The sequence below is a fragment of the Petromyzon marinus genome, chromosome 39, assembly GCF_048934315.1.
Source record: "Petromyzon marinus isolate PM22_M1 ecotype Great Lakes invasive population chromosome 39, UKy_Petmar_22M1.pri1.0, whole genome shotgun sequence".
Taxonomy (NCBI): Eukaryota; Metazoa; Chordata; class Hyperoartia; order Petromyzontiformes; family Petromyzontidae; genus Petromyzon; species Petromyzon marinus.
In genome coordinates, this window is record NC_133705.1 from 6,084,293 (window position 1) to 6,111,546 (window position 27,254).

Consider the following 27,254-nt stretch of genomic DNA (forward strand, 5'->3'; position numbering starts at 1 on the left):
GAGAGTGAGACAGAGAGAGAGACACAGAGAGTAGGAAATAACAGCTGACAATATGCAGGTAGGATGGAGACATCACAGTCAGTTAAGACTTGGTTAATAATGTCCTTCCAATGATTGCTCAGTTTGTACCCATCTTCTCGGTTGAAGTTGTGTTTATATATCTGGATGGCTTCATGAACAAATCTCTGATGATAGCCGGTGGGTTTGCAGAGTACCTTCGTCTTGGAAAAATCTATTTCGTGTGAGCCCACAGCGTTAAAACAATGATCAGCAACGGCAGAGGTATTGGTCCTACCGTTTTTCAGATCTGCCTTGTGCTCGCGAACATTGTCCGAGACATGTTTTGTTTCCCCAATGTAACTGCTGCCGCAGCCACAACTTAATTTGTAGACAGGATATTACATGTCAGAAATCACATCCTTTGCAGATGGGACCAAATCACGGATTTTGTGTACTGTGTTGAAACGAACCTGGATGCTGTATTTAAGATTTTGGAAATATTTTTGGTAACCCCGGCTATACATGGCAAAATGATGGTTTTGATTGGATCCTCAGATGGTTATCTCCCCATAGCTGGGGGGACAGCTTTGCGGATTGTACGGTCAGAATATCCATTCATCCTGAGGGCTTGGTGTACGTGCTAAACCTCACTGGATAGGTGGTGCTAGTCGGAGATGCAACGGGCCTGTGGAGTGACGTCACGCGCGTTACACATTTCATTTTCATGTATTTGGTATATCCCTGTGAGTCATTCGGCTCTTGAATCGGGTGCAACCACAACAAACAAAAAACGTGAACAAGATAATATCTTAAAGTGACTAAGCGCAAACAGAAAAATCCAGGAAAAAACAGCAAAATCTTCCTGAAAAAGCACCGTACACCTACACATAGTAGTACATATGTACGTAGAGTTAAAGAGAGTGGCCACAGGTAATGTTTATTAGGAAATAACACAACAAAATTGTAAATAATCGAGTTCAATCGACACGTAAACGAAACAGGTACGGTAAGCATTGTTATAATTATAGAATACCTATTCTTGGTTCTTTCGGTAAAGTCACGTAGAAGGGAAACAATAAACAATATTGTTTTATATTTTTTTTATTGTTTCCCTTCTACGTGACTTTACCGAAAGAACCAAGAATATGAATCCCTCCAGTCAAGAAAGCTTTAAATCAAATATATAGAATACCTGTCAACCCATATGGTTTACCCGTATTCTTGTGCAGGGAAATGTAGTTAAAAAAAGTTGTGTGTTTCTCCCTTGTGATGGGACTTTGTAGGATGAACGTTGAGATTTATAAGGGCAGAGGATGACCAATGAGGTCTGAATGGGTCTGGACTAAGTTTGGGCACTGATAAGGGGTTGACAGGTATGTAATTGGCAGGTTTTGTTGACGTGATAAACATTTAACTAATTCTCTGCGTCGGGCGGCGGCGGTTTAACGACACATATTTACGCGATGCAACCCAAAACAAATAAAAACGCCCTCTTTGTTATGGTTAATCGATTATTGTCGAAGTCCTAAAAAAAACTTCGCCCCTTCCCAACATGGAGGGCGCACTACGCAATCCGCTTAGCCCATTGGACCCGTCCCTACCCAAGATGGCCGCCACCGGGGCAACGCGTGGGTGGGGTGGCTTCCGGGGGAGGATGGGAGTGGCTTCCGGGGGGTGGGAGGGATAATGGGGGTGGCTTCCGGGGAGTGGGGGGAGGTTTGTTTTTTTGGCGGGAAAGACGATGGCGGCCGAGGGCGACGAGTCGCGGATGGAGCTGGAGCAGGTGAGGTGCAGTTCTCTGAGGTGGGAGTGGAACTGAAGAAGAGAAAAACTTTCCCCCTCCAACTCACACTTCTGCAACAGCTCGCTGTCGTCCACATCTTTCATTATTTAGTTTTTGTTACCACGGACTGCCTAAGTTAAACGTCCCCCCTGGGTACACAACAAACTCTGTTGTGTCCCTCTGACAGAACTTTCTGTACACATCTTGGCATGTTTTTGCAATCACTACTGTACACATTATTACCTACCATGGCGTATAGCGGAGTATTTACGTCATATATCGTCAACGTAAAAAAGTGCTATAAAGAAAGCATCATTGGCCGAAACGTCGCCTCTTACCTTTTAAGGTCTCGCACGCACAATGCTGTTGACAAATGTATTAAAACTTTGTATTGCAATTAAGATTGACCGTAGGAAAGCGTTCATTAATCAATCACACCGCATAACCAATCTAAATAATAGATATCACGATTTAAAGGTTTCGTGACTGCAGGGATTCATCTTCTTGGTTCTTACGTGACTTTACCGAAAGAACCAACAAAATAGATATCACAATTAATTAAATATGGAGAACTCGATTTAGTTACTCACCCGGTGAGGAGAACTCGATTTAGTTACTCACCCGGTGAGGAGAACTCGATTTAGTTACTCACCCGGTGAGGAGAACTTGATTTAGTTACTCACCCGGTGAGGAGAACTCGGTTTAGTTACTCACCCGGTGAGGAGAACTCGATTTAGTTACTCACCTGGTGAGGAGAACTCGATTTAGTTACTCACCCGGTGAGGAGAAGTCGATTTAGTTACTCACCTGGTGAGGAGAACTCGATTTAGTTACTCACCCGGTGAGGAGAACTCGATTTAGTTACTCACCCGGTGAGAACTCGATTTAGTTACTCACCCGGTGAGGAGAACTCGATTTAGTTACCCACCCGGTGAGGAGAAGTCGATTTAGTTACTCACCCGGTGAGGAGAAGTCGATTTAGTTACTCACCCGGTGAGGAGAAGTCGATTTAGTTACTCACCCGGTGAGAACTCGATTTAGTTACTCACCCGGTGAGGAGAAGTCGATTTAGTTACCCACCCGGTGAGGAGAAGTCGATTTAGTTACTCACCTGGTGAGGAGAACTCGATTTAGTTACTCACCCGGTGAGGAGAACTCGATTTAGTTACTCACCTGGTGAGCAGAACTCGATTTAGTTACTCACCCGGTCAGGGAGAAGTCGATTTAGTTACCCGGTGAGGAGAAGTCGATTTAGTTACTCACCCGGTGAGGAGAAGTCGATTTAGTTACTCACCCGGTGAGGAGAAGTCGATTTAGTTACTCACCCGGTGAGGAGAACTCGATTTAGTTACTCACCCGGTGAGGAGAAGTCGATTTAGTTACTCACCCGGTGAGGAGAAGTCGATTTAGTTACTCACCCGGTGAGGAGAAGTCGATTTAGTTACTCACCCGGTGAGGAGAAGTCGATTTAGTTACTCACCCGGTGAGGAGAACTCGATTTAGTTACTCACCCGGTGAGGAGAAGTCGATTTAGTTACTCACCCGGTGAGGAGAAGTCGATTTAGTTACTCACCCGGTGAGGAGAGGTCGATTTAGTTACTCACCCGGTGAGAAGAACTCGATTTAGTTACTCACCCGGTGAGGAGAACTCGGTTTAGTTACTCACCCGGTGAGGAGAAGTCGATTTAGTTACTCACCCGGTGAGGAGTAGTCGATTTAGTTACTCACCCGGTGAGGAGAACTCGGTTTAGTTACTCACCCGGTGAGGAGAAGTCGATTTAGTTACTCACCCGGTGAGGAGAACTCGATTTAGTTACTCACCCGGTGAGGAGAACTCGATGTAGTTACTCACCCGGTGAGGAGAACTCGATTTAGTTACTCACCCGGTGAGGAGAAGTCGATTTAGTTACTCACCCAGTGAGCAGAACTCGATTTAGTTACCCACCCGGTGAGGAAAACTCGATTTAGTTACTCACCCGGTGAGGAGAACTCGATTTAGTTACTCCCCGGTGAGGAGAAGTCGATTTAGTTACTCACCCGGTGAGGAGAACTCGATTTAGTTACCCACCCGGTGAGGAGAGCTCGATTTAGTTACTCACCCGGTGAGGAGAGCTCGATTTAGTTACCACCCGGTGAGGAGAACTCGATTTAGTGACTCACCCGGTAAGAAGTTGATTTAGTTACTCACCCGGTGAGGAGAACTCGGTTTAGTTACCCACCCGGTGAGGAGAACTCGATTTAGTTACTCACCCGGTGAGGAGAAGTCGATTTAGTTACTCACCCGGTGAGGAGAACTCGATTTAGTTACTCACCCGGTGAGGAGAACTCGATTTAGTTACTCACCCGGTGAGGAGAAGTCGATTTAGTTACTCACCCGGTGAGGAGAACTCGATTTAGTTACTCACCCGGTGAGGAGAACTCGGTTTAGTTACCCACCCGGTGAGGAGAACTCGATTTAGTTACTCACCCGGTGAGGAGAAGTCGATTTAGTTACTCACCCGGTGAGGAGAACTCGATTTAGTTACCCACCCGGTGAGGAGAACTCGATTTAGTTACTCACCCGGTGAGCAGAACTCGATTTAGTTACTCACCCGGTGAGGAGAAGTCGATTTAGTTACTCACCTGGTGAGGAGAACTCGATTTAGTTAATCACCCGGTGAGGAGAACTCGATTTAGAGTGAGCTGCTGATGAGATCCAGAATGTTGAAACTGGATCCAGAGTTTGCTTGCTTCAATAATAAATGTTTGCTGCTGACGGAAAATTTGGTCCGAAAGCAAAGAAGGCTGATGGACTCGGACACATTATTGCAGTTGTAATGTTATTCGTAACATGTTTAAAAGTGATTGTTACAACGTTGAGATCACAAACGTAGACAAGGACACGACAATATGCAGCACCGACTGTACAAACACTCTAATGCGCACTCCTGATAACTTGGGTTATAAGATTTGCGCGTTTATAAATATACTTACTTTCTCAGCCTTATTCAGATCGCCGGCTAAAAAAACGAATGTGTGGCCAAACTTTTTCTAAACTCTTAAGTTGTTGGTCTGACGATGGCGATCACACATTCAGTTCTCTTGAGTTGATTGTCTGGATACGGACGAGTGAAAGCTTTTTTACGTGCAATGCACAACTTTGTGGCAGTATTAAAGCCATTCGTTTCCAGCCTGAATTTGTATCTTCCTTGTGATGGGTTTACTCGTCATTGACAGGCTTGAATTGTGGGGGCACTTGACAAGAACGTTTCGGGCTCAGACCGTTAATCCACCTTCTTAAATCTCAGTGCGCTCAGCAGCTCTTTTCCACTATAAGCTATTGAATAGAAGCTTGAAAATGCATAAAGAAACGTGACATCCGTGCTTGGGAATAACAGAGAGGCAGGAAGAGGAGCACATGGGAGTAGAGAGCACATCACGTTGCGTGTTAAGGAAATTGCAGTATACAACTTTTGGATGCTGGATTAATAGTGTTCACCTCGTTATTCGCCAATTATACATTCCGGAGATGTTCGTGAATAGCAAATGTCGCAGATAATGATATTGGCCTACGAATATCGTACACACACCATCTGCAGATGCTTCTAAAGCTTCGAGAAGTTTCTTCTCTCTCATATCTTTATCTCATAAGTTTATCTATCATCACTTTATCTCTCTTCACTTTATTCCTCATCACTATCTCTCGTCACTTTCTGTCTCTCGATGCAGTCGTGTAGAGTTCTAGATGCGATTCGTGGATAGAAAGTTCCTGAATGACGGGGGAATACTGCACAATGCAACTGATATTGGCCAAACATCCCCAATGCTGAAACATTTCTTGAAAATTACTCATTTGGGATCGCACAGATCAGCAACATTGCCACCTAGGCCTCGGCAAGGTAAGGTAAGTTACCCTTTTTACCGGGTGTAAAGGTAAAGGTGTCGACATGTCAAGGGGTAAGGTAAAGGGAAAGGTAAAGGTAGCGCAGAATAATTACCCGGTAGGTTAAAGGTAGCTCGAAGTATTACCTGGTAAATACCTTGTTTACCGCAGTCCGTGGCCTCCATTTAAAATTGGAATCATCGAGAGTATTCTATCGATGAATAAAGCGCTCTACCGAGCATTTACCTGTTATAAACCTTTTTCATGTGTAGTACCCCAGTAATTACCCTGTAATCGGGTAATTTGTATGGGGTAAGGGTAAAAGGTAGGGTAAAGGTAAGCTCGTTGCTTTTTACCTTACCTTTCTAAAGGGTAAAAGGTAATGTAGAGTGATTGTATTGTGGTAAGGTAAAAGGTAGGATAAAGGTAGGCTCGTTGTTTTTACCGAGGCCTAATTGCCACCTCTTGCAAAAATTTGGCAGGACTCTCCTGCAAAAGAGTTTTGAGAGTCATTGAGGCAGCAACGATCGGATTCAATCTGCGAACAAATTAAGCAGACGATTCGCATCCTTTAGTTTAACACATAGGCTTTCGCGACCAATAGTATCCATAATAGAGTTTTAGGTTAGATCGTGTAAATATAAATGTCGTTAAACCCGACACATTTATATTTACCACCACCCGACACAGCCATTTAGTAAGGTTTGTCATGTAGACAAAACATGCCAATTAGTTACGAGTTTACCACACCATGTCTGTTCCTCAACTTTAAAACAGAAACATTTGTTTTAACACATCCCATCAGCCACACGTGTGTACAACCTGGCTAGAGCATGTATGTATGTCTGGACTATGTATCTGTATGGGTTGTGAGTGTGAACTATGTGTGTGTTTGGTTGTGTGTGTGTATGTGCCTGTGCGTGTAGGGGAGCGGTAGTGTAGCGGTTAGCGCGCTGCGCTATGAACCTGGCGACCCGGGTTCGATTCGCGCTCACGGCCAACACCAGTGACGATTATCTGAACCAGTCCCGGGCCTCCCCTAGGTTGACTCAGCCTCAAATGAGTACCTGGTGCGGTGTGTAAACATCGCCACTAGGGAGACAAAGGCGGTCGGGCGTGGTGCTGGCCACCCACCCCCTCGTGTACCGTTCCGGCCTTCATAGGTGCTCGCTAACAGCACTTGCCCCTACAGTCTGTTACAGGCTATATGGGGGATCTTTGTCTTTGTGCGTGTAGGGGAGCGGTAGTGCAGTGGTTAGCGCAATGCACTATAAACCCCGAGACCTGAGTTCGATTCCCACTCACGGCCAACAATTATCTGAACCGGTCCTAGGCCTCACCTAAGTCGACTCAGCCTCAAATGAGTACCTGGTGCGGGAGACATGCGGCTGTCCGTGGTGCTGGCCACCCACCCCCTGGTGTGATGTACCGGCCTTCCTAGATGCTTGCTAACAGCACTTGCCCCAACAGTCTGTTAATGCTACAGGGGGGTATCGTGTTTTGTATGCACACATGCACACGTGCACACACGTGCACAAACATGCACAAACATGCATGCATGTGTGTGCATGTGCGTACAGCGAGGATGTTGGCCAGATTCTGCCAGAAGTGGTAGTTTTGGGATATGCTCTGCCCCAACAGTCTGTTAAGGCTATACAGGGGATCTTTGTATGATCTACACAATGTATGTATAGGTTAAGTGCCTGTGTGGGCTATGTGTGTGAGCTTTGAGAGTCTCTTCTCCGACTCTCTCCTGGTGCCAGCGTCTGCGTGCCGCCGTGCACTACACGGTGGAACGCGTGCTGGAGGAGGAGGGGGAAAACGCCGGCCTCAGCTTCAACCGCCAGGTGGTGGCCGCCATCGCTGAGACCACCTTCCACCAGTGCAGTGCGTGAGACCGGCCCCAGCACACACAGATGTCACACACACAGAACATCATAACACAGAGAGCACATGCAGCATGCTATGCCGCGTAGATGGTTTCTGATGAGAGACCATCACTTCTCCTGTTTGATTGTCCCAGAATATCACCCCATGGCATTTGTGTCTGTGAGTATATGTGTGGGTAGGTGGGTTTTTATGCCTTTGTGTGTGTTTATGTGTTTGTCATTGTTCATGGGTAATTCACATGACCTTGGTGCATAGGAAACGCAGAAGCAACAAGAACAGCAGGAACAACCATCATAACAGCAGCAACAATAGTAACAGCAACAACAGCTTGCTATGGTGACGCTGCGACCTCTGCTGCTGCCCGGCTGCTTGCGGCCGGACTGTACTCGCGGAACTCTGGCTGAGTGAGCTGAGCGGCAATGCCTCCCCTCTTCCCTGGAGAATATGGGGGGGGGGGGGGTCATACCGGGAAACTTCTATTGGCTTGGACAAACAAACCAATGCTATGTCACCCAAATGTCGCCCACACTGGTTGGACTCAACAGCATACTCGGCCCAGCATCCAACGTGCAGAAGGGAATGCTGATTGGCTGACTTTCCGGTTCAAACTACTCGTTCCACATCCACTGTGCTACGATCTGCTGTGGAAATGCTGACCCCTACCAGACCGTTTGTCACTTGTTGGAATCCCCCACACATGATTGTGATGGAGATTTGGTCCGTTCTCCTTCCGCCCTACATCCACACGGTCACAGAAGATCGCCTTCCTGGTCATACTGCTACTGATGCCGGGTATCGAGCCAAACTCTGGACCAGAACTCTTCGACTTTGGATTGGTCAACGCACGCTCCGGAGTCAAAAAGACGGTGCTAATCCAGGATCTGATCAACAATTGAAGCAATTGGCGGGACCCCGGGGTCCCATCACTGCCCCAGGGTGGGAAAAACTGCGTAGCGATATGAGTCTTGCCTTACCGACAACAAGACTAGTGTCAATCGATTGGCCTCGTCGAGAGCTACCCGGGGCACTAAGTTTCGTAAAAAGTTGAAAAATTACATAAACACGTTAAATTCACTGCGGAGGCAGGCTCACCTTGGCAAAGAAGCTGAGGATCGACGGCTGACCGGAGGGCGTTGTCGCCGCGCGCGACCGCGGCGGACGCCCCCTGGGGCTTGCGTTTGGCCGGTGGGGTGGCGCCCATCGTGTTGATCGCCGCCTGCTGGCGCTTGTTGGCACAAGTCTGGGCGGGCGGCGCGTTGGTGTCGTTGTCCAACTCGGCGACGAGATGGGGCGGGATGGCTGGATAGTAGTCGAGGCAATCGGCAGGGATCGAAAAGTACTTCTTGGGAGAGCGACTTGAGCTTCTTCGTGGTGATGGTGCCAAAAGGCACCATCTGCAGCACGACGGGAAGCTTTTTGTGCGCGGCTTGGTGGATCATCGTGACGCTGGGGCCGAAGAGATCGCCGAGGAGCGCGGTGATGCACCTGCACCCGTTGGCGTCCGCCTGACGAGCTTGTGCATCTCGGCGTTCAGCTCTTCCTCGTGTTCAATGAGGTGGCGTTTCTCGGACGCCATTGCTGAACAGGGGCCGCGCGCAAGAATGAGCAGCAGCCCTGGCGGGGTCCGTCCGGTGTCCTTGCAGGATGACGAGTGGGCGGACTGAAAAATAATAATTGTTGACCTGATTTTTGTGGGACCCCAGGGTCCCGCCAAATGGTTCAATTGTGGACTCGACATGTTGGCCATTATCGAAACCTGGGTATATGATGGCTCCCCAGATGTAATTAAGCATGGGGCTGCACCTAACGGATACGCAATTGTACATCAGCACTGATTCACCATGAAGACATCTTCATGAAAGTCCTGAGCGACTCCTGAACAATTACGTAATTCGAGTTGCTGCTTGTGAAATTAATGAACAGCATGTGGGGGGCTTACAATCGCTGTCATCTACCAACTGCCACCTTCACCGCTCTTGGAATTATTTTCGGAGCTTTCCGTTCTGCTACATTGTGGGTCACTTGGCTCTCATTACATCATCTGTGGTGACCTGAACTGTCCCAGATTAACTGCCTCTTATGGTAAAATTCACAGTGATCTCGCCGCAATTATCGATGGTCAAACGTCAGCGGTGCGACATGTCGCTCAAGAAATATACTGGATCACATCTTCACATCTGCCGATGTCATAACTGTGACCAATTTAATTGAAGATGTATTTCGGATCACAGTCTCGTGACGCACAAAGTGGTATTACCGATTATTCCCTTTGTCATCGCAACAATATACAGAGACTGAAAAAGATTGGACCACGATGCTTTCTGTCAGAAGATCAGGTCATCATTTGCATGTCTAAATCTTGCATCCACGGTCTATTAATTTGCAACTCAATAAGAAAATGACATCACTGCTGTTCTCGATGAATTCATGCCCATCCAAACAAGCACAAAGAGAATGGGGAAAGTGTGCAGTAACTGGCTGTCACTGTCTTTAAAAGAAAACTGGTTTCGAGACTGTCCGACTCGTTTACAGAGCTGCCTGCAGATGTGCCAACTGACTCATTAATGAGTCTCACAGATTGTTCTATGCTCTGCGCGTCAATGAGTCCGCTCACAACCCTCGTGCTCTGGTGCTGTTGCGAATGGTCTGCTGGACTCCAACCGTCCATCAACTAGTCAATCCAGTCTGTGCACAGTACTTGCGACGTTCTTTCCCAATAAAATAGTGACGATCAAGATGGCAGTTTCTAACTTGAAGGCAATACATTATCCCGGTCTGCCATCTGAGTTTGATCAACCTGAAACCAATGTGAAACTCGAGACCCTGGCGCCAACATCAGTGGCAGAGGTGTTGATGTTTATCACATGGCTGCCAAAATAAGACATCGCCGCTCGACGACATCCACACATCCATTCTAAAATAATGCTTGGACATGCTTGTGCCGCTGATTATCCATCTGGCAAATCTTTCGTTCAGCGAGGGCTGTTTCCCAGAATGATTCAAAATGGTGCAGGTAACACCGCTCCTGAAAAAAGTTTACTTGAGCCATAGTGACCCGAGTAATGACACCCGGTGGTTCAGATAACAATTTGTCATCCAGCGGTCTGATCAGGGGATTGCAGTACACCAAGTAGGATTGTGAACTGCACTTTGTGGTTTTCTGAGTATCAAACGCCTCGTGTGTGTGGTGGGGTTTCTCCGGGCGCTCCAGTAAATTAAGCTAAACATTCGGGTCTGATTAGCCATCTGTGCTGTCAACTCCATGCCCTTGTGTCTAGGTTCAAGTTCCAAACTAAACTATTTTTATTTTACCAGGTAAGACAGACTGAGTTATATTGCTCTTTTTTTAGAAGCGACCTGGCCACAAATGATAGATTAACGAAATTTGGCTTATCACGTGTAAATTAATAGCAGCCAAATACAGGGACTCCTCTGCTTATGAACATTCGACTTACGAACTTTCAGAGATACGAATAAACCTGTCCATATGTCCAGTTGCCTGTTCGGACCGAGAGTCATAAGTTCTACTGCCACGCAATAGATGGTGGTGGTTATTCGGTGTCATTACCCAGCATTTCCAGTATTTATGCCTGGGCTGCCACCATTGTCTGTTGTGTTGTCGCTGTGTGGTTCGATATGGCTTTCTGTGCTTTTCACGAACATGATACAATTGCCTGTTACAATTCTAGATTTGAAGCTTTCGTGACTGCAAGGATCCATACTCTTTGGTTCTATTCGGTAAAGTCACGTAGGTAAAAATAAAATAACAAAAAATCACGACGTTTCGGCCACAACACAAGTGGCCTTCATCAGGTGAAGGGATTGGACTGTTCAGAGGACAGCGTTGGAGTGAAGACAGCAAGCCCAGGTCGCGTCCTTTAAGCTGTGTGGGAGGAAACAAAAAAACGCCTTGACAAAGGAATTAGCATAAGAATATGTACTGGACCGGCACGGTGGGGGGGAAGGAGTTTACATAATGTTGGTGTGAAGGGAAATAAGCTGCTGTGAAAGTTTGGAATACCACTACTTGAATAAATATACTGTACCATTGAAAATGAGTTTAATGTTTGGTCTGATTTAGAACATCTTTCCAATGATTGCTTAATTTGAAACCATCCTCTCGGTTGAAATTGTGTCTGTGTTTGTAAATCTGAATTGCCTCGTGGACAAATCTCTGAAAAAAACTCGTGGGTTTGCAGAGAACCTTGGTATCGGAGAAAACTATATCGTGATCACCCACAGCGTTGTAACAGTGATCAGCTACGGCAGAAGAATTCGTTCTGCCGTGTTTCAAATCTGATTTGTGCTCGCGAATTTGGTCAGAGACATGTCGTTTCGTCTCCCCGATATAGCAGTCACCGCAGGTACAACTCAATTTGTAAACCCCGGGGTACTGTAAGTCAGGAACGACATCCTTCACGGATGGGATCAGGTCACGGATTTTGTGTACTGTATTGAACTGGACCAGGATCTTGTGTTTGTTTAGAATTTTGGAGATATTTTTAGTAACGCCTGCTATATATGGTAGTGTGATGGTTTTGACTGGAGTATCAAGTGGTTCTTTCTGTATGGAGGGAGAAACAGCTTCGCGGATGGTACGGTCAGAGTATCCGTTTCTCTTGAGGGCCAGGTGTACATGTTTTAATTCACTGGTCAGGTGGTGTTGGTCCGAAATGCAATGTGCCCTGTGGTATAACGTTTTAATGAGAGAATTCTTTTGAGCTGGGTGGTGGTGAGATTCAGGTTTCAAGTAGGAAGCTGTGTGGGTGGGTTTCCTGTGGACAGAATGCCCCAGTGAGCCATCAGGTCTCCTCTCAAACAGAACATCCAAGAATAGTAGCTTGCCATTTTTCTCCACTTCCATGGTGAATTTGATGGCGGGATGTCTAGAATTGATGTGGTGTAGGAAAAGGTTCAAAGCTGGGAGGCCATGTGACCAAATGACGAAAGTGTCATCCACATATCTCTTCCACAGGGAAGGTCTGAGGGTGGAAGTCTGGATGGCGTCTGATTCAAATTTCTCCATGAAAACATTGGCTGTCACTGGTGATAAGGGAGAACCCATGGGGGTACCCTCATTTTGTTTGTAGAAGGTGCCATTCCAAGTAAAGTAGGTATTGGTGAGGCAGTGTCTAATCAGCGCAGGTGTATCGGGGCCTAGTCCATGTTGTACCAAATTTTCAATGATTTCAATGGTGTTAGGTACCGGGACCTTGGTGAACAGGGAGACCACATCGAAGCTGACAAGGATATCGTCAGGGGACAGTACAACGTCTTTGACCATAGAGACCAAATGAGCTGAGTTAAGTACTGCTGAGGAGGTCTTGCCAGTGAAAGGTAGCAAAGTATCTGACAGAAAACGTGCTAGTTTATAGGTAGGGGAGTTGATCGTGGATACGATGGGTCATAGTGGAGTGCCTTCTTTATGAATCTTGGGGAGACCATAGAATCTAGGGGGTCTTGCAGCAGAAGTTTTTAAGGAGAGATGTTTAGTTGGTTCGATTAGGGAGGTTGAACTTGTGATGATCTTGTTAGTTCTTATAGTTAGGCTATTAGTAGGGTCATTTTTAATTTTTGAGTAACTTCCATCGTTGAGTAGGTTCTGGATTTTGTTGTTGTACGAATCTTTATCCATAATTACAGTAGCGTTGCCTTTGTCGGCTGAGAGGATGACTATATCACTTCTGTTTTTTAAATTCGCGAGTTCTGAGCGTTCATTTTTGCTGATGTTGCGAATGGGTTTCTTAGCATTCTTAAGAATAGTGGCTTTTTCAGCTCTCGCAATGTCTGCTTGGATGTGCCCTATGCCTTTAAGGGCCACATCGACCTGAGAGATGATATCATCTACAGGAATATGTTTCGGGGTGACAGCAAAATTTAGCCCTCTAGCCAGTACTGTTTTCAGATTGTCCGAAATCGGGGTGCTACTCTGATTAATGACGATTTTGTTAACGTCTAGTTTTGTTATATGTGGGACTGGGTTCTTCTTTGATAGGTGGTTGAATTTAGAAATCAGGTTAGCTTTGTATTTGACTGAAAGTGAATCGGCAGAAGAAGCAGTCATGTTGTCTACGTGGTTCCAATCAGAAGGTGACATTTTTTGTGTTAGCGTTAAATGAGCTTGTAGGAGAGTCCTGTCTAAAGTATCGAGTTCAAAACGGAGTAGCCTTATCCTCTCTGAGATTAAAGATAGGCTGGCCTTAAACAGAATCTGTTTAGAATTCGGTGAGGATACAGCAGCAGATGTGAGTGTGAAAGCGATGGGTATTACCTTGTTGTCGTGGCATCTTTTGAGGAAGGTCAGCGTCTCGATGAGCTTTGACTTCTTGTCCCGTTGTCTGTTGAAAGCTCTAACAGATAGGTGAAAGCCCTCCCCGTAGAGGTTATCAATTCTAGATTTGAAGCTTTCGTGACTGAGGATCCATACTCTGGTTCTATTCGGTAAAGTCACGTAGGTAAAAATGAAATAACAAAAAATCACGACGAATAGAACCAAAGAGTTATGCCTGTTACATGTTGATTTATGAAGAGAAGAAGAGAGCAACTGTGCAGACATCTCTTGGTAAGTTTGTCAAGAGAGTTGAGAGGAAACACGAACACCAAAGGGAATTAGCATCTACATCTGCAGAACATGAAGAACCAGTGGCATCTACATCTGCAGAACATGAAGAACCAGTGGCATCTACATCTGCAGAACATAAAGAACCAGTGGCATCTACATCTGCAGAACATGAAAAACCGGTGGCATCTTCATCTGCAGAACATGAAGAACCAGTGGAATCTATAGGAGATTATGCAACTTTTAAAGCCATTCCCCGTGTTTAGTGTACATGCCGTACAACATGTTTGGAATCGATATGAGTAAATTTGGACTTACAAATCTACTGACGAAACAGACCTCTGGAACCTAACTCTTTAGTAAGTAGAGGAGTCCCTGTACTCTAAACGCACATTAATTATAAAGGTGGAGGGAAAAACCAGAGGACCTGAAGAAAAATGCACGCGACCACGGGGAGAGATGCACGCAAATTCCAAGACCTCAGGCCGTGAGTGGTCACCTCTATCAAATTACCACTGTTTATGTCCAGCGTCTAGAGCTGTGGTCACATTTAGATGCTATGTAAGTCCGCGTTGTAACGGTATTGTTTGTGTTGACAATTGGAGATTCTTTACTGGATGAAATACATGCAATTATCGTGTTTATTGTGTTCAGCTAAAGGAAAAACACAATGTGACTGGTCTTGGCCACAACACCCCAATGGATTACACACAGCAGCAACATCGCCCCCTCCTGCGAAAACTTGGTAGGAGGCTCCTGAATGCCTCAGTAAGACTTTCTTGGGTAGACAAGTATAATAATAATTATTGTTGTTGAACACGAGTGCATGGTGCCCTGGTGAGTGAATCCACACTTCACCGAACCCAGTCTAATCACCCACGCCGTGCTTCTCTCTTCCTCACCCAGGTCTCTTTGCTCTGGACCTGGAGGCCTTTGCTAAGTGAGTACAGCACCCTCTAGGGAGAGAGCACCTGCTATACCTCTCTGCCACAGCTGATGCGCACAGACACACACGGCAAAGACAGATCCCCCGTACAGCTTTACAGGACTGTTGGGGCATGTGCTGCTAGTGAGTACTTATGAAGGCTGGCATGGCACACGAGGGGATAGGTGGCCAGCACCACGCACCCATGCACGTACACTCACTTGGCCTCTCTATTCTGTGAAGAAGAGCCATTGCCCAAAATGTCACCTATTATATTATTTTTTAAATCGCAAAACGTGTTATTGACAAATGTGTTGAGTGTTTTTGTTTTCGTTTGTGCTTGTGCACCACTTGCCAACGCAGAATCGCCAAATGATTTGTTATGCTTAATTCTGTTATCTGTTTCTTTAGCTTTGTTTTCTTGCCATTAGCCTAAATGCGATGTTACCATCACATTAACATATCATTAGCATAATCGATTCTGGCACGCATGATTCACTGCATGTGGGTGAGTGTGGGAATCGATTGCAATCGATCGATGCATTGTTACGTGCCTAGTGTATGTAATGTGTATGCACACCATGTGTATGCACACCATGTGCATTAGCTGTGTATGCTGTGTCGTATACTGTGTGTATAATGTACTGTGTGTGTGCTGTGTATGTACCCTGTCTGTTGCGTGTATATTGCATGTGCTTCACGTGTGTGCCAAGTGTGTCCTATTTTCTGTGTATTAGCTGTGTGTCTGCGGTACGTACTAACACGCAACATGAAACAAATGCCTTTGTAACGCCAAGTTGACTTGAGGTGTGGACATGTGATCTCTGTATTGTGGTTTCAGTAACCTTGGAAGGGGGCCACAGGGAGCAGTGATGTTGATTAGTGGTCCGCCATACCAAATAGAACCACGGGTGTATACTGTGTACAGTGAATGTCCTGTGTGTTTTATAGGAATAGTGATTCATCCCCTCCACCGTGGCTTGATGAATTCGATTCAATAATCAATTCCCTTCTAACACTGTGCTAAATTTACCGGCTGCCAGTGGCTGCAGAGGTCACGTGAACCCATTACACACAACGTATACAAATCAGAAATAATTGATTGTGGCACGCTCGATTCGCCCCGTGTGTCGCTAGCATAGGAATGGGACCGATGCTTCATCACACTGGGAGTGTTCATGGTGTGTGTGTGTCTCCCCATGCATGCCCCTGTCTTCCCATGTCGCTCTGTGTCTTTCTGTGTCGGTATGTGTGTATCCTCCCCTACCGATCTCTCTCCACATGCATCCTTGTATTTCTGTCTGTGTTTCCTCCTTTACCCATGCGTCTCCCTCTGCCTCCCTCTGTCTCTCCGTGTATGTCTGCCCATGCATCTGTGTATCCCTGTCTCCCCGTGTCTGTGTGTGTATCCTCCTCTACTCGTGTGTCCCTAGGCACGGCAAGCGCACCACGGTCAACTGTGATGACGTGAAGCTGCTGGCTCGGCGGAGCAAACCACTGGTGGGACGGGGGTTGTCAGGGCTTGGCACAAACCATAATAGGGCAGGGGCAGAACTACACCACATTGTGTCGTCGATATTTATACCAGGCTAATTCAGGGGTGGGGCGCCCTGGTAAATCCGCGTGGTTAACAAAATCCCGTTATTTCTATGAACACTCTATTTTACCCATTTAAAACATTGAACGTTAATTATATTGCTATGATATGATATGCCTCATGTCCCTGTGTCTCACAGTTGCTTTGTGAGAAATATTTACTGTCTCCAAGTCCACGAGGCTCAGGTTATCCTTTGTGGGTGACCATGTCTCTGTGTTTCCGTGTCCCATGGTCTCAAGAATCGCTTTGTGGGTGAGGGTGACTATCTCGGTGTCCCTGTGATCCAGTGTCTCAAGAGTTGCTTTGTGAGCAAGATTGACTGTCTACGTGTCCCCCGATTCTCGGAGTGTCTTCGTGTGTCCCCGTGTCTCAGAATCGCTTTGTGGCTGAGGCGAGCTCCACTCTCTCCGATGAGCGCCAGCATCGTCGTGCCCAAGCCAAGGGTGATTCCTCACGGCGCCGGAAAAGTAAAGAGACTGGGGCTGGTGCGGCCGAGTCGGAGGGTGACAGCGCATAGCCATGTTACCAGCACACCACACCTGTCGGTGCATAGCTGTGTAAGCAGTCAGCAGTACACCACAACTGTCGACACACAACTAGCCGTGTCACCGACACACACAGGTGGGTCAGCGCATAGCTGTGTCACCAGCAGACACAGCTGTCAGCACATAGGCGTGTCAACAGCACACCACAGCAGTCAGCACAAAGCTCTAACAGCGCACAGAGCTGTCCTTAACACGTCGCTCCCGTCCCCGTATAGCAACACCACTTTCCTCTGCTCACTGTTGTCCTCTGCGAAATACGTGCACCTGTTTGTCGTTAGTATCTAGCCAGTGACCTGTCTGTGATGGTGTTGAGTGACATGTGATGTAAATTGATTAGCATTGTCGCAAAGCTGCTTAACGCTTTACAACTATGGTTGTGGGTGTTTACGGATATTGGCTCTGTCTGTCGGAACATTCATCTGTCTGGTGATAATTGAGAGTGAAGTTGTGTTGTGTGAACTTGCCCTGATAGAAAACTAGCCAAATTGATGAAGGGGTTGCCAAATCCTGCAGACAAAAACCAGTGCTGAAAGGCACTGGTTACATCCCAGTCCTGCCGACCGGGGTCCACATGCCCCCTCTCCCGGCAGAGCTGCTCTCCGAGCCTCGTCACATCACACCGCCATCTACGTATATACCGGTTCCTGTGTGCCTCGTGTGAATGCTACCGTTATTATTGCTGATTTAATACTTGTGAGAATCAACACGTGTTGGAAAAGCCTTGCATGGCCCACGCGTATGTATAATTTTTCTTTGTCCATTGTAAAATGCATGTAGTTTACAAATAAACGCCTGTACACAGCTCTTGTGGGTGGCTTGCCCGTGGTGGTGAAGCTGCCAATGATGGTTGTGGGAGTGGTGGTTGTGATTCTTGTGGCTGTGTTAATGATTGTTCCAGACAATGTGCACTCCGAGGCCATGTAAAGTGTCGAAGGCTTGCTGACAGGTCACGGGACAGTCTCTGGTGCCATCGTTTGACTGGCCTGACCAGTGAGTGGCGAATAACGGTTGTTAATGATTGTGTTGATGGTTAGGGTGGTGTTGTAACGTGGTGTTGATAATGATTTGAGGGATGGTGATATGGTAGTGGTCGACGTTATTGACATGGTGCCGATCTTAATTTTAATTTGGTATTTGCACCATTCTTAGAGTGCACAGCTATCACGAAAGAAGGCACTGGGTTCCTTACAGTCTGCAGTCGTTCTGCAGTAGGGGGCGATGTTGCTTTGTAATCCCAATTGAGTCATGTCATTAGTAATTTAATCATGGTTGTGGTGATGCGACTTCCTCCACTCCCCCAAGCCGCAAAATGTTCAGGTTGCGGGTCATAAATGGGCGCGTTATGGGATAGGGAAAATGAGGACTGATGCCAGCGGTATCAAGATCGGCCTCTGTGGAGGAGGCTCGTGAAGGATGCTACTGGGCAGCTGGAGGCAGTCGCCCTCCCAACAAAAGCGAGGGGGCATGGGTGCCGGTCATCTTGGTTCATCCATAATACAGTATCTGCCTTGGTCTACCAGCACGCTTTGGACACTCAACAGTCAAGAAGTGCACCTAGTCTGGCTCAAGCCTGGTGATGTTTTTACTACTTCGGGGCGAATGACAGTTATGGGGGAGTGGTGTTGGTAATGGAGACGTGATTCTCGTGTGGATGGTAGTTGTGGTTTTAGTGGCCTGGTACAGGAGCCGTGGTGACGTTTCCACCACTTCGTGGCGAATGGCGGGTGTTGTATGGTGGTGGTGGTGGCGACATGGTATCTCCCTCGCCTCGTATGTACGAGGCTGTGGGTCCGATCCTGACCCTGATGCCTGTATATTTGGAGCTCTGCTCATGGTCATGTATATTTTTCTCTGAGGTTTTCCCTCCACTTTTAGAATCGTGCATTTCGAGTATTTGTCTTCTATAAATTTCCACGTGACAAGCCACCTCGTTGAGCTATCATTTGTGGATAGGTGGCTTCTGAAAAAGAGCGAAACAGCTCAGTGGGCCTTCTCTGGTAAAATAAAAAAAATAGTTTAGATTTCGGAGATGGTGAATGGTGGTGACTGTATGAGTGGCAGTTGCGATTGTGCTTGTGGATGATAGGTGAGGTAATGATTGGTGATTGTGTAGTTGTGGATGGCGGTTGTGATTTTGGATTGTTGGTTGATGTGATCGTGGTGACAATGTTGGCTCAGGTTATTGCGTAGTGGCGGCTGATGGTTTTGTGTTCGTGGTGGTAACAATGTTGGCTCTGCTGGATGTGTAGTGGGAAGTTGTGACTGATGATTGTGTTCACGTAGCTTTTTTGTGGCGATGGTGCTTGTGGTGGCAATAATGATTTTGGTGGTAAAGATCCTGCTTGTTGTGGCGATGGTACTTGTCGGTGGCAGTAATCATGTTTGTGGCGATGTTGGTTGTGGTGGTAAAAATTACTGCTTGTTGTGGCAAAAATTTCTGCTTGTTGTGGCGATGCTGGTTGTGGGTGTCGGCCGTTGTTGCCTGTGATGGTTTTGGACACACGCATGCCGTCCGGCACGACGGAGTATAGACAAAGGAGTCGCAACGTGGGCTCCTGCAAATCAAGGGGGGGGGGGGGGTGGTGGTGGAGGCGAGATCCGGGCCCTTAGGGGTCCTTGGGGGGAGGGGTCCGCGTCCCCCCCCCATCCCCCGCATTGATCTCCCCCGCGCCCTTGTGCGGCACGACTTCGTGATTCTCCCCCCACCCCGTTGGCCCACAGCGATCCAGGGAATCGACGTCTGTCACATCGATTCGATTCACATTGATTTCGTGAAACCTCACGGTCCCTTTGTGTTTGGCTTGAACCGCACAAAATTATAATCTTTATTTATCCTGTCTGTCTCTATCTCGTGTGTGGTTCTGTCTCGTCTTGTCTGCATTGTATTTTATTCATTGTATTGTCTGTCTTGTGTGCATTGTTTTTATCAAATCTGCATCGTGTATACATTCGTTATTGTCCACTATTTACAATATAGTTTGTATTGTATTGTCTACAATGGGTGTCCCATCTCGTCATCTGTAAGTTGTCTGAACGAATCGAATACCGATTTTCTTATGGGCGCGCGCGAAGCGATTACGATTCATCGCAAACCCGAATCGACGTCTGGCGATTAATCACGAAACTTGCAACGGCAGCAGCGCGCACACAGCAACAGCGACAACGCACAGGCCGGCCGCGCACAATGATGTGTGGCGTCGGTGCTGCCGCTAACGCTAAAGCCGCGAATGCCGCAGCTAAATCCACAGGGCGCGCAGCAGACGGGGATCGACTCGAGAATCGCCTACGATGGGGAATCGGCTTCATAATCGATCAATCGATTCATCATTGAGCGCGCGCTGTAGGGAGGGGGTGGGTGAGGGGGAGGCGGTGGGGGAGTGACCCCGCGCGCGCCACGTGACCCCCCCCCCCCTGCGCGCGCGCACCGGTCCCAGTCATGGGCAGTCGCGCGCCGAGAGGCTCGATTCTCAATGAATGAGAGGCCGAGGGGCGGGGGGGCCTGCAGTGGGGGATAGGCGAGGGGCGGGGCTACGGGTGGATCCCACCCCACCCCCCACCCCCCCCGGCTTGACTCGATCACGGCTGCGCGACTCCGTTCACCGCGGGCTTGGTGCGAGAGATGTTGCGCGACGCGTTCATGCAGCAGTGGATCGAGCATGCCTCTCTCTCACCCCCCAACCCTGTGGCGGTGGGGGAGGGGCGGGGGGATCTGCACCACCCCCACCCTTCCCCCACGGCCCGGGCACCCGCTCGCTCCCCTCCCCTCACTGAATCGATTACTCGGCAAGTCGATTAGACAGGCGCCGTAATCGATTGATCGATTTTGTCTCGGCGCTCCTCCTCCCTGCATCATCATCGTCGCCCCCTTCTCCTCCTCGTCAGTGTGGCTGCGGCGCTCGTCGATGTTGTTACCGTTATCGTCGTCAGTCGTCATCATCGTCGTCGTCGTTTGCACCGTAGTCGATTTCGCTCTACGTTAGTCGTCGTTGACTGCTGCTGCTGCTGCTACTGCAGCAGCTTCAGTCAAAGTCGTTTCATTCGCCCGGCTTGTCGGCTCCATTGTTTCGTCGTCGTCGTCGTTAGAGTCGACGAGGTTGTTCGTCGTCAAGTGCAGTGAACGCCGCTCTGATTATCATGTCTGGAGTGCGGCACTCGCTGTTGTAATCGTTTCGGCGTCACCGCAATTAATTAATTATTTATAATCATCGTCTTCGTCGTCGTTTGGCTGCCGCTCTCGGCGCGAATGAACGAAGCGGCGCTCTCGGAGAGGAGGAGGAGGGGGGGTGCACCCCGCGAGGGGCAGGAGAAGGCGGAGGAGGAGACGACAGTGGGGGGCCCGGATCCCCCGCAGACCCCCACGGCTCAGGACCCCGACTCCCCTCACCCCCGCGGCTCGGAACCCCAAACCACGACCCCCGAGCCGCAGACCCCGCAGACCCCTTCGCAAAACGCCGACTCTCGCCCTCACGACTCGATAGACGCGGGGTCCCCCGCGCCCAAAGAGCCCCATCCTCGTCGCCCCCTCAACTCCCACTCCGCCCTGGATCTCAACTCTCACCCCCTGGGTCCCCGGCCCCATCATCCCCTAGACCTCAACTCGCATCCCCTTGACCCGCAGCCTCACCACCACCACCACCACCACCCCTCCCTGGACCCTCTGCCTCTACCCCCGCTGCCGCCTCTGTCCGGTTACGGGATCGGCGGCGGGGTAGCGAACCTCCCCGAGGCGGGGACCGGCTCCCCCGCGGCTGGGACCCCCCCGGTGAGGCACCAGGCCCTGCGGCAGAAGCGGTCCCGCGTGTGGGAGCACTTCGACCCGCCCGCGGGGAGCCGCGTGCGGTGCCGCGTGTGCGGCGTGAGCCTCATGTTCCACAAGAGCACCACGGCGCTGCGGGAGCACCTTCGCAGGAAGCACGCGCTGCAGGAGCTCAGGTGAGGAGGACGCGGGGTGGGGAGAGTGTCGAGGTGAGGGTGAGTGATGGGGGGGGGGGTGGTGAGGAGGACGCGGGGTGGTGAGAGAGTCGAGGTGAGGGTGAGTGATGGGGGGGGGGGGTGGTGAGGAGGACGCGGGGTGGGGAGAGAGTCGAGGTGAGGGTGAGTGATGGGTGGTGAGGGAGGTGAGGGAGGTGAGAGGGTGAGTGGTGAGAGAGTCGAGGTGAGGGTGAGTGATGGGGGGGGGTGGGGGTGGTGAGGAGGACGCGGGGTGGTGAGAGAGTCGAGGTGAGGGTGAGTGATGGGGGGGTTGGGGGTGGTGAGGGAGGTGAGAGGGTGAGTGGTGAGAGAGTCGAGGTGAGGGTGAGTGATGGGGGGGGGGGGTGGGGGTGGTGAGGAGGACGCGGGGTGGTGAGAGAGTCGAGGTGAGGGTGAGCGATGGGGAGGGGGGGGGGTGAGGGAGGTGAGAGGGTGAGAGAGTCGAGGTGAGGGTGAGTGATGGGGGGGGGGGGGGGTGGGGGTGGTGAGAGAGTCGAGGTGAGGGTGAGTGATGGGGGGGGGGGGTTGGTGAGAGAGTCGAGGTGAGGGTGAGTGATGGGGGGGGGGGGGTTGGGGGTGGTGAGGGAGGTGAGAGGGTGAGTGGTGAGAGAGTCGAGGTGAGGGTGAGTGATGGGGGGGGGGTTGGGGGTGGTGAGGACGCGGGGTGGTGAGAGAGTCGAGGTGAGGGTGAGTGATGGGGAGGGGGGGGGGCTGGGGGTGGTGAGAGAGTCGAGGTGAGGGTGAGTGATGGGGGGGGGGGGGGTTGGGGGTGGTGAGAGAGTCGAGGTGAGGGTGAGTGATGGGGGGGTTGGGGGTGGTGAGGGAGGTGAGAGGGTGAGTGGTGAGCGGGGTGGAGTGAGCAGGACTGAGGGTGACATAAGAGATGGGGGGGGAGGGTGAGTTAGAGTGGGGGGATGAGGTGAGAGAGGTGAGGGTGAGATGATAGGCGGGGGAGGTATGATAAGGGGGGTAGTGGTGAGGGTTAGGAGTAGCCGGGGGAGTGGAAATGGGTGAGAGAAGTGACGGGGGTTATTGTGAGAGATACTGTGCAAGTATAGTGTGAGATTGTGATGAGAGTGGTGTGGTGAGATGGGCGTGATGTGAGGAGAGTGATGTGGTGGGTGGGTGAGAGTAGTGGTGGGATAATGGTGATGGGAGATTGTGGAATGAGTGTGGTGTGTAGTGAGAGGGGTGAGGGTGACGTTGGTGAGCTGTGAGGGAAGTGAGAGTGATGGTGTGTGGGTGGTGACGGATGTGATGATGATCGTGGTGGTGGTGAAAGTGGTTGTGACACACGTGGTGATGGCCGTGATCATGCCAGCAGTGGTGGTGCTGGTGGTGGACGTCGTGGTTGTGGAGATCTGTGGTGATGGACGTGATGACGTCAGTGGTGGTGGTGCTGGTGGTGGACGTGGTTAGGGAGATCTGTGCTGATGGACATGATGATGCCATTGGTGGTGGTTGACGTGGTTGATGAGATCTGTGCTGATGGACGTGATGATGCCGTTGGTGGTGGACGTGGTGAAGATCTGTGGTGATGGACGTGATAACGTCAGTGGTGGTGGTGGTGATGGACGTGGTGACGTCAGTGGTGGTGGTGATGGACGTGGTGACGTCGGTGGTGGTGGTGGACGTGGTGAAGATCTGTGGTGATGGACTTGATGACGTCAGTGGTGGTGGTGGTGATGGACGTGATGATGCCGTTGGTGGTGGTGGTGGACGTGGTGAAGATCTGTGGTGATGGACGTGATGACGTCAGTGGTGGTGGTCGTGATGGACGTGGTGACGTCAGTGGTGGTGGTGGACGTGGTGGAGATCTGTGGTGATGGACGTGATGACGCCAGCAGTGGTGGTGGTTGACGTGGTGACGTCAGTGGTGGTGGTGGACGTAGTGAAGATCTGTGGTGATGGACGTGATGACGTCAGCAGTGGTGGTGGTGGTGGTGGACGTGGTTGGGGAGATCTGTGATGATGGACGTGATGACGTCGGTGGTGGTGGTGGTGGACGTGGTTGAGGAGATCTGTGGTGACGTACGCGGTGATCGACGCCGGCGGTGGAGGGCGTGATGACTGAGGCGGCTGTGAGCCCTGTGCCGACGATGGCTGTGACGATGACGGTGGCTGCTGTGGTGGCGGTGGCGGCGGGGGAGTGATGGGACCCTTGGAGAAAGACCCCGGCATCAGGTGCTGCGGCAGAAGCGGTCGCGCGTGTGGGAGCACTTTGACCCCCCCGAGGGGAGCCTGGTGCGGTGCCGCGTGTGCGGGGTGTGCCTCACCTTCCACAAGAGCACCACGGCGCTGCGGGAGCACCTTCGCAGGAAGCACAGCGACCAGGACCTCAGGTGAGGAGGGTGATGGGGGAGGGTGAGGAGAGTGAGGCTGCTGCTGTATGGGCATGTAACGATTCACCCCCCCCCCCCCCCCCACACACAACCCCTTTACTCGATCCACTCCACCACCCCCTCGACTCTTGTGATTCGTCAGTGGAGTAGCTATCGGGTGTGCAGGCGGTGCAACTGCGCCCCGCGCTGCCACGGTCTAAAGTGGCCCAGGCGGCAGGCTAAAAGGAGAAGGGGGGGGCTCATTTATTTAATTCCTTTCCCGCGGGGCCTGTGAAATCGCAGACCTCATAGACTTACATGTTCGACCAAAGACAAACGTGGAGAACCGTAGACTCTTAATAGAGATCCACAAACTTATGTGAAGGGCCAGTAGACTAACAACGCATTGACAAACATCGGACCCATAGACTGGCGGACACACAGCACAATAACTCACGATGGAGACCCACGGACTAACATATAAACCATAGACTAAGGTAAGATTCAGTGGCAGAGGTATCAGGTGGTGTAGGCAATGCAACTGCACATGGGCCCAACTGCCGGGCGACAAAGAGGGGGTGGCTGGGGGGAAATTAAAATAGTGATTGGGGAGCGTCCCTTTATAGGGGCGTCCCTTTATAGGGGCGTCCCTTTATAGGGGCGGCACGATGGCGAAATGTGAACTCCCTCACCTGGTATACAGGAAGTCGTGGGTTCCATCCTGACCCTGACCCCTGAATATTTGGGGTTTCAACGTTCTCCCCTTGGTAGCGTGGATTTTTCTCCGGGTCCTCCGGTTTATCCCCTCCACGTTTAGAATAAACGCGCGTTGAGTTTTTGGCTGCTATAAATTTCCACGAGATAAGCCACTTCGTTGAGCTGTCACTTGCGCCTAGGTCGCTTCTGAAAAACGCTACATAGCACAGTGGGGCCCTTGCCATGTTAACCACACGACTACACCACTTCGATTCAGGGTATATACTTCTCATTTGAATAGTTTCTCATTACTTCTGTCTCCACTGGTCCGCTTTTGCATGTCATTTGCATAAATACTCATTGATGGATTCTCACGCGCACGATGGGATGCACCGCGTACCCCGTGCCCACTAGTCTGCGTCAACGCGGCGAATCGATGCATCGTTACATGCCTTGCGGCGATGAATGCTCAAGGGTGGTGTGGGTGGTGAGGGTGAGTGCGGTGCTGAAGGGGGAAGTGAGGGCAATGGTGGCAGTGGTGATATATGCGATGATGATGATGACTGTAATAGTGGAGGTGGATGTGAAAGGGGTGGGGTGATGGTGGTAGTGACTGTTGCGATGGTGGTGTGGGTCTTGGTTGTGGTGAAGGTGGTGGTGAGGGTTCTTGGTGGTAGTTGTGAAGGTTTTTATGGTGACTGTGATTAGGATAGTAGTGAGGGTGATGGGGTGGTCATAGTGATGGGCACAATGAACATGATGATGGTAGTGGTTCTGGTAAGTGTGGTGGTGTCAGTGATGGTGGAATTGGTTGTGGTGAGGTGGTGAGGGAGGAGAGGGTGGTGTGGATATAGTGGTGGTGAGGAAGCATTTGCCAAGTCGTCATTAGTTGGAGCCATCCCTGGATTTTGCCCAGGTGTTGGTCAGCCTCCCATTGTATTTGGACAAGATGGGAATTGCACTATACAGCAATTCGACATCGCTGTCACATCCCAATACTCCAAAGAAAACAACCTAACGCCCTGGCCTATTGGTGCTATCATAGGCCGTGACCCGGTCCATAAAGCGGAGTCGTAGGTCCTGTTGAAATTCCCTACACCTCTGCTGTAGCAGACAGACAACAGCGTCTGTGCGGGACCACACTGGGGGCTTCGCAACCTCTCGGCGAGTCTGTTGGCTTCCAAGGCGATTTTTAATAATCTTTTCCAGGACCTTTTCCCGGCGCCTTCAGGAGGGAAGATTCCCCGGTAGTTACTGCAAACGGTGCAGTCCCCCTTCAAATTGGGCGACCACCCGGGTGTTTTTCCAATCCCGTAGAATCCGTCATGCGTTCCAAGCAATTGTCACGTAGCAGAGTCTGCACGCAGTCGCCACCCTCCTCAGCAGTTCGCTTGGGAAGTCATCTCTACCCAGGACTTTACCTGGTCTCATCCTCCGGATTGTTCCTCATACCTCCTTGGGTGATGGCACATCAGCCAGCCACTCACAGGGGGTGGCTGCTTCCTCTCGGAAACCGTTGCAGGAACAGACTCTCCTTGTCCCATGATGTTGTTTGATCTTAGGAAATAACCCCCCACCCGCACCAAGACCTCACAAAAATGGTCAGTAAATCTCTATACATATTCCTGAGGGTCAGAGTTCAAATATCCATTCTTTACCAGGAACTTGCCACTGAGAGGTAAGACCTTATTATCAGCTCCCACCAGCACAAAGTACCTGCCTGTCGTCAAATAACCCTCCCCCCCCCCAACTCTACATGAGTGATGTGGTAGCTGTGTAAGAAAGTGGAAGAGTTCCAATACCAGGGCAGTGTGATCATGACCAACTCCAATAAGCCAATGGATGTATCGCATCTTATCAATTTAGCGGTAAAATATCTTCTCATCGGCTACAAAAGTAGCGCTGTATGGGAGCTCCGTGGCCTGTCACTCCATACGAAGCCACAGTTATGCCCCCCCCTCCCCTTTCTCTGTGCTTGCAAAACGTGGACCCCTTTCCAGGCACAAGCTGAGCCAGCTTGAAACATTCATGATGTGACCTGCCTGACCCATCCTGGGTTTAACCAGCCTAGATTGTGTGAGAAGCTCACAGCTACTTGATACATC

The 27,254-nt window shown here is 49.9% G+C and overlaps 2 protein-coding genes across 4 annotated transcripts in view; both read left to right on the forward strand.

Moving 5' to 3' along the window:
- Nucleotides 1-1,682: 1,682 nt before the first annotated feature.
- CENPS (centromere protein S) lies at nt 1,683-17,965 on the forward strand. Its single transcript, XM_032968392.2, has 5 exons — nt 1,683-1,783; nt 7,409-7,532; nt 15,001-15,034; nt 16,453-16,519; nt 16,990-17,965. Exons 1-5 carry the CDS (start codon nt 1,742-1,744, stop codon nt 17,131-17,133), a joined length of 411 nt encoding a protein of 136 aa, XP_032824283.1. The 5' UTR covers nt 1,683-1,741; the 3' UTR covers nt 17,134-17,965.
- Nucleotides 17,966-20,701: 2,736 nt separating this feature from the next.
- Nucleotides 20,702-27,254, forward strand: part of LOC116950534 (uncharacterized) — a 57,925-nt gene continuing 51,372 nt past the window's right edge. For 2 of the 3 annotated variants that reach the window (XM_032968390.2, XM_076072859.1), the window contains exons 1-2: nt 20,702-22,093; nt 24,283-24,474. In XM_032968390.2, the coding sequence (XP_032824281.2) occupies nt 21,405-22,093; nt 24,283-24,474 (881 nt within the window). In that variant the 5' untranslated portion in view covers nt 20,702-21,404. The remainder of the gene's footprint in view (nt 22,094-24,282; nt 24,475-27,254) is intronic. The other variant, XM_032968391.2, reaches the window with a different exon arrangement.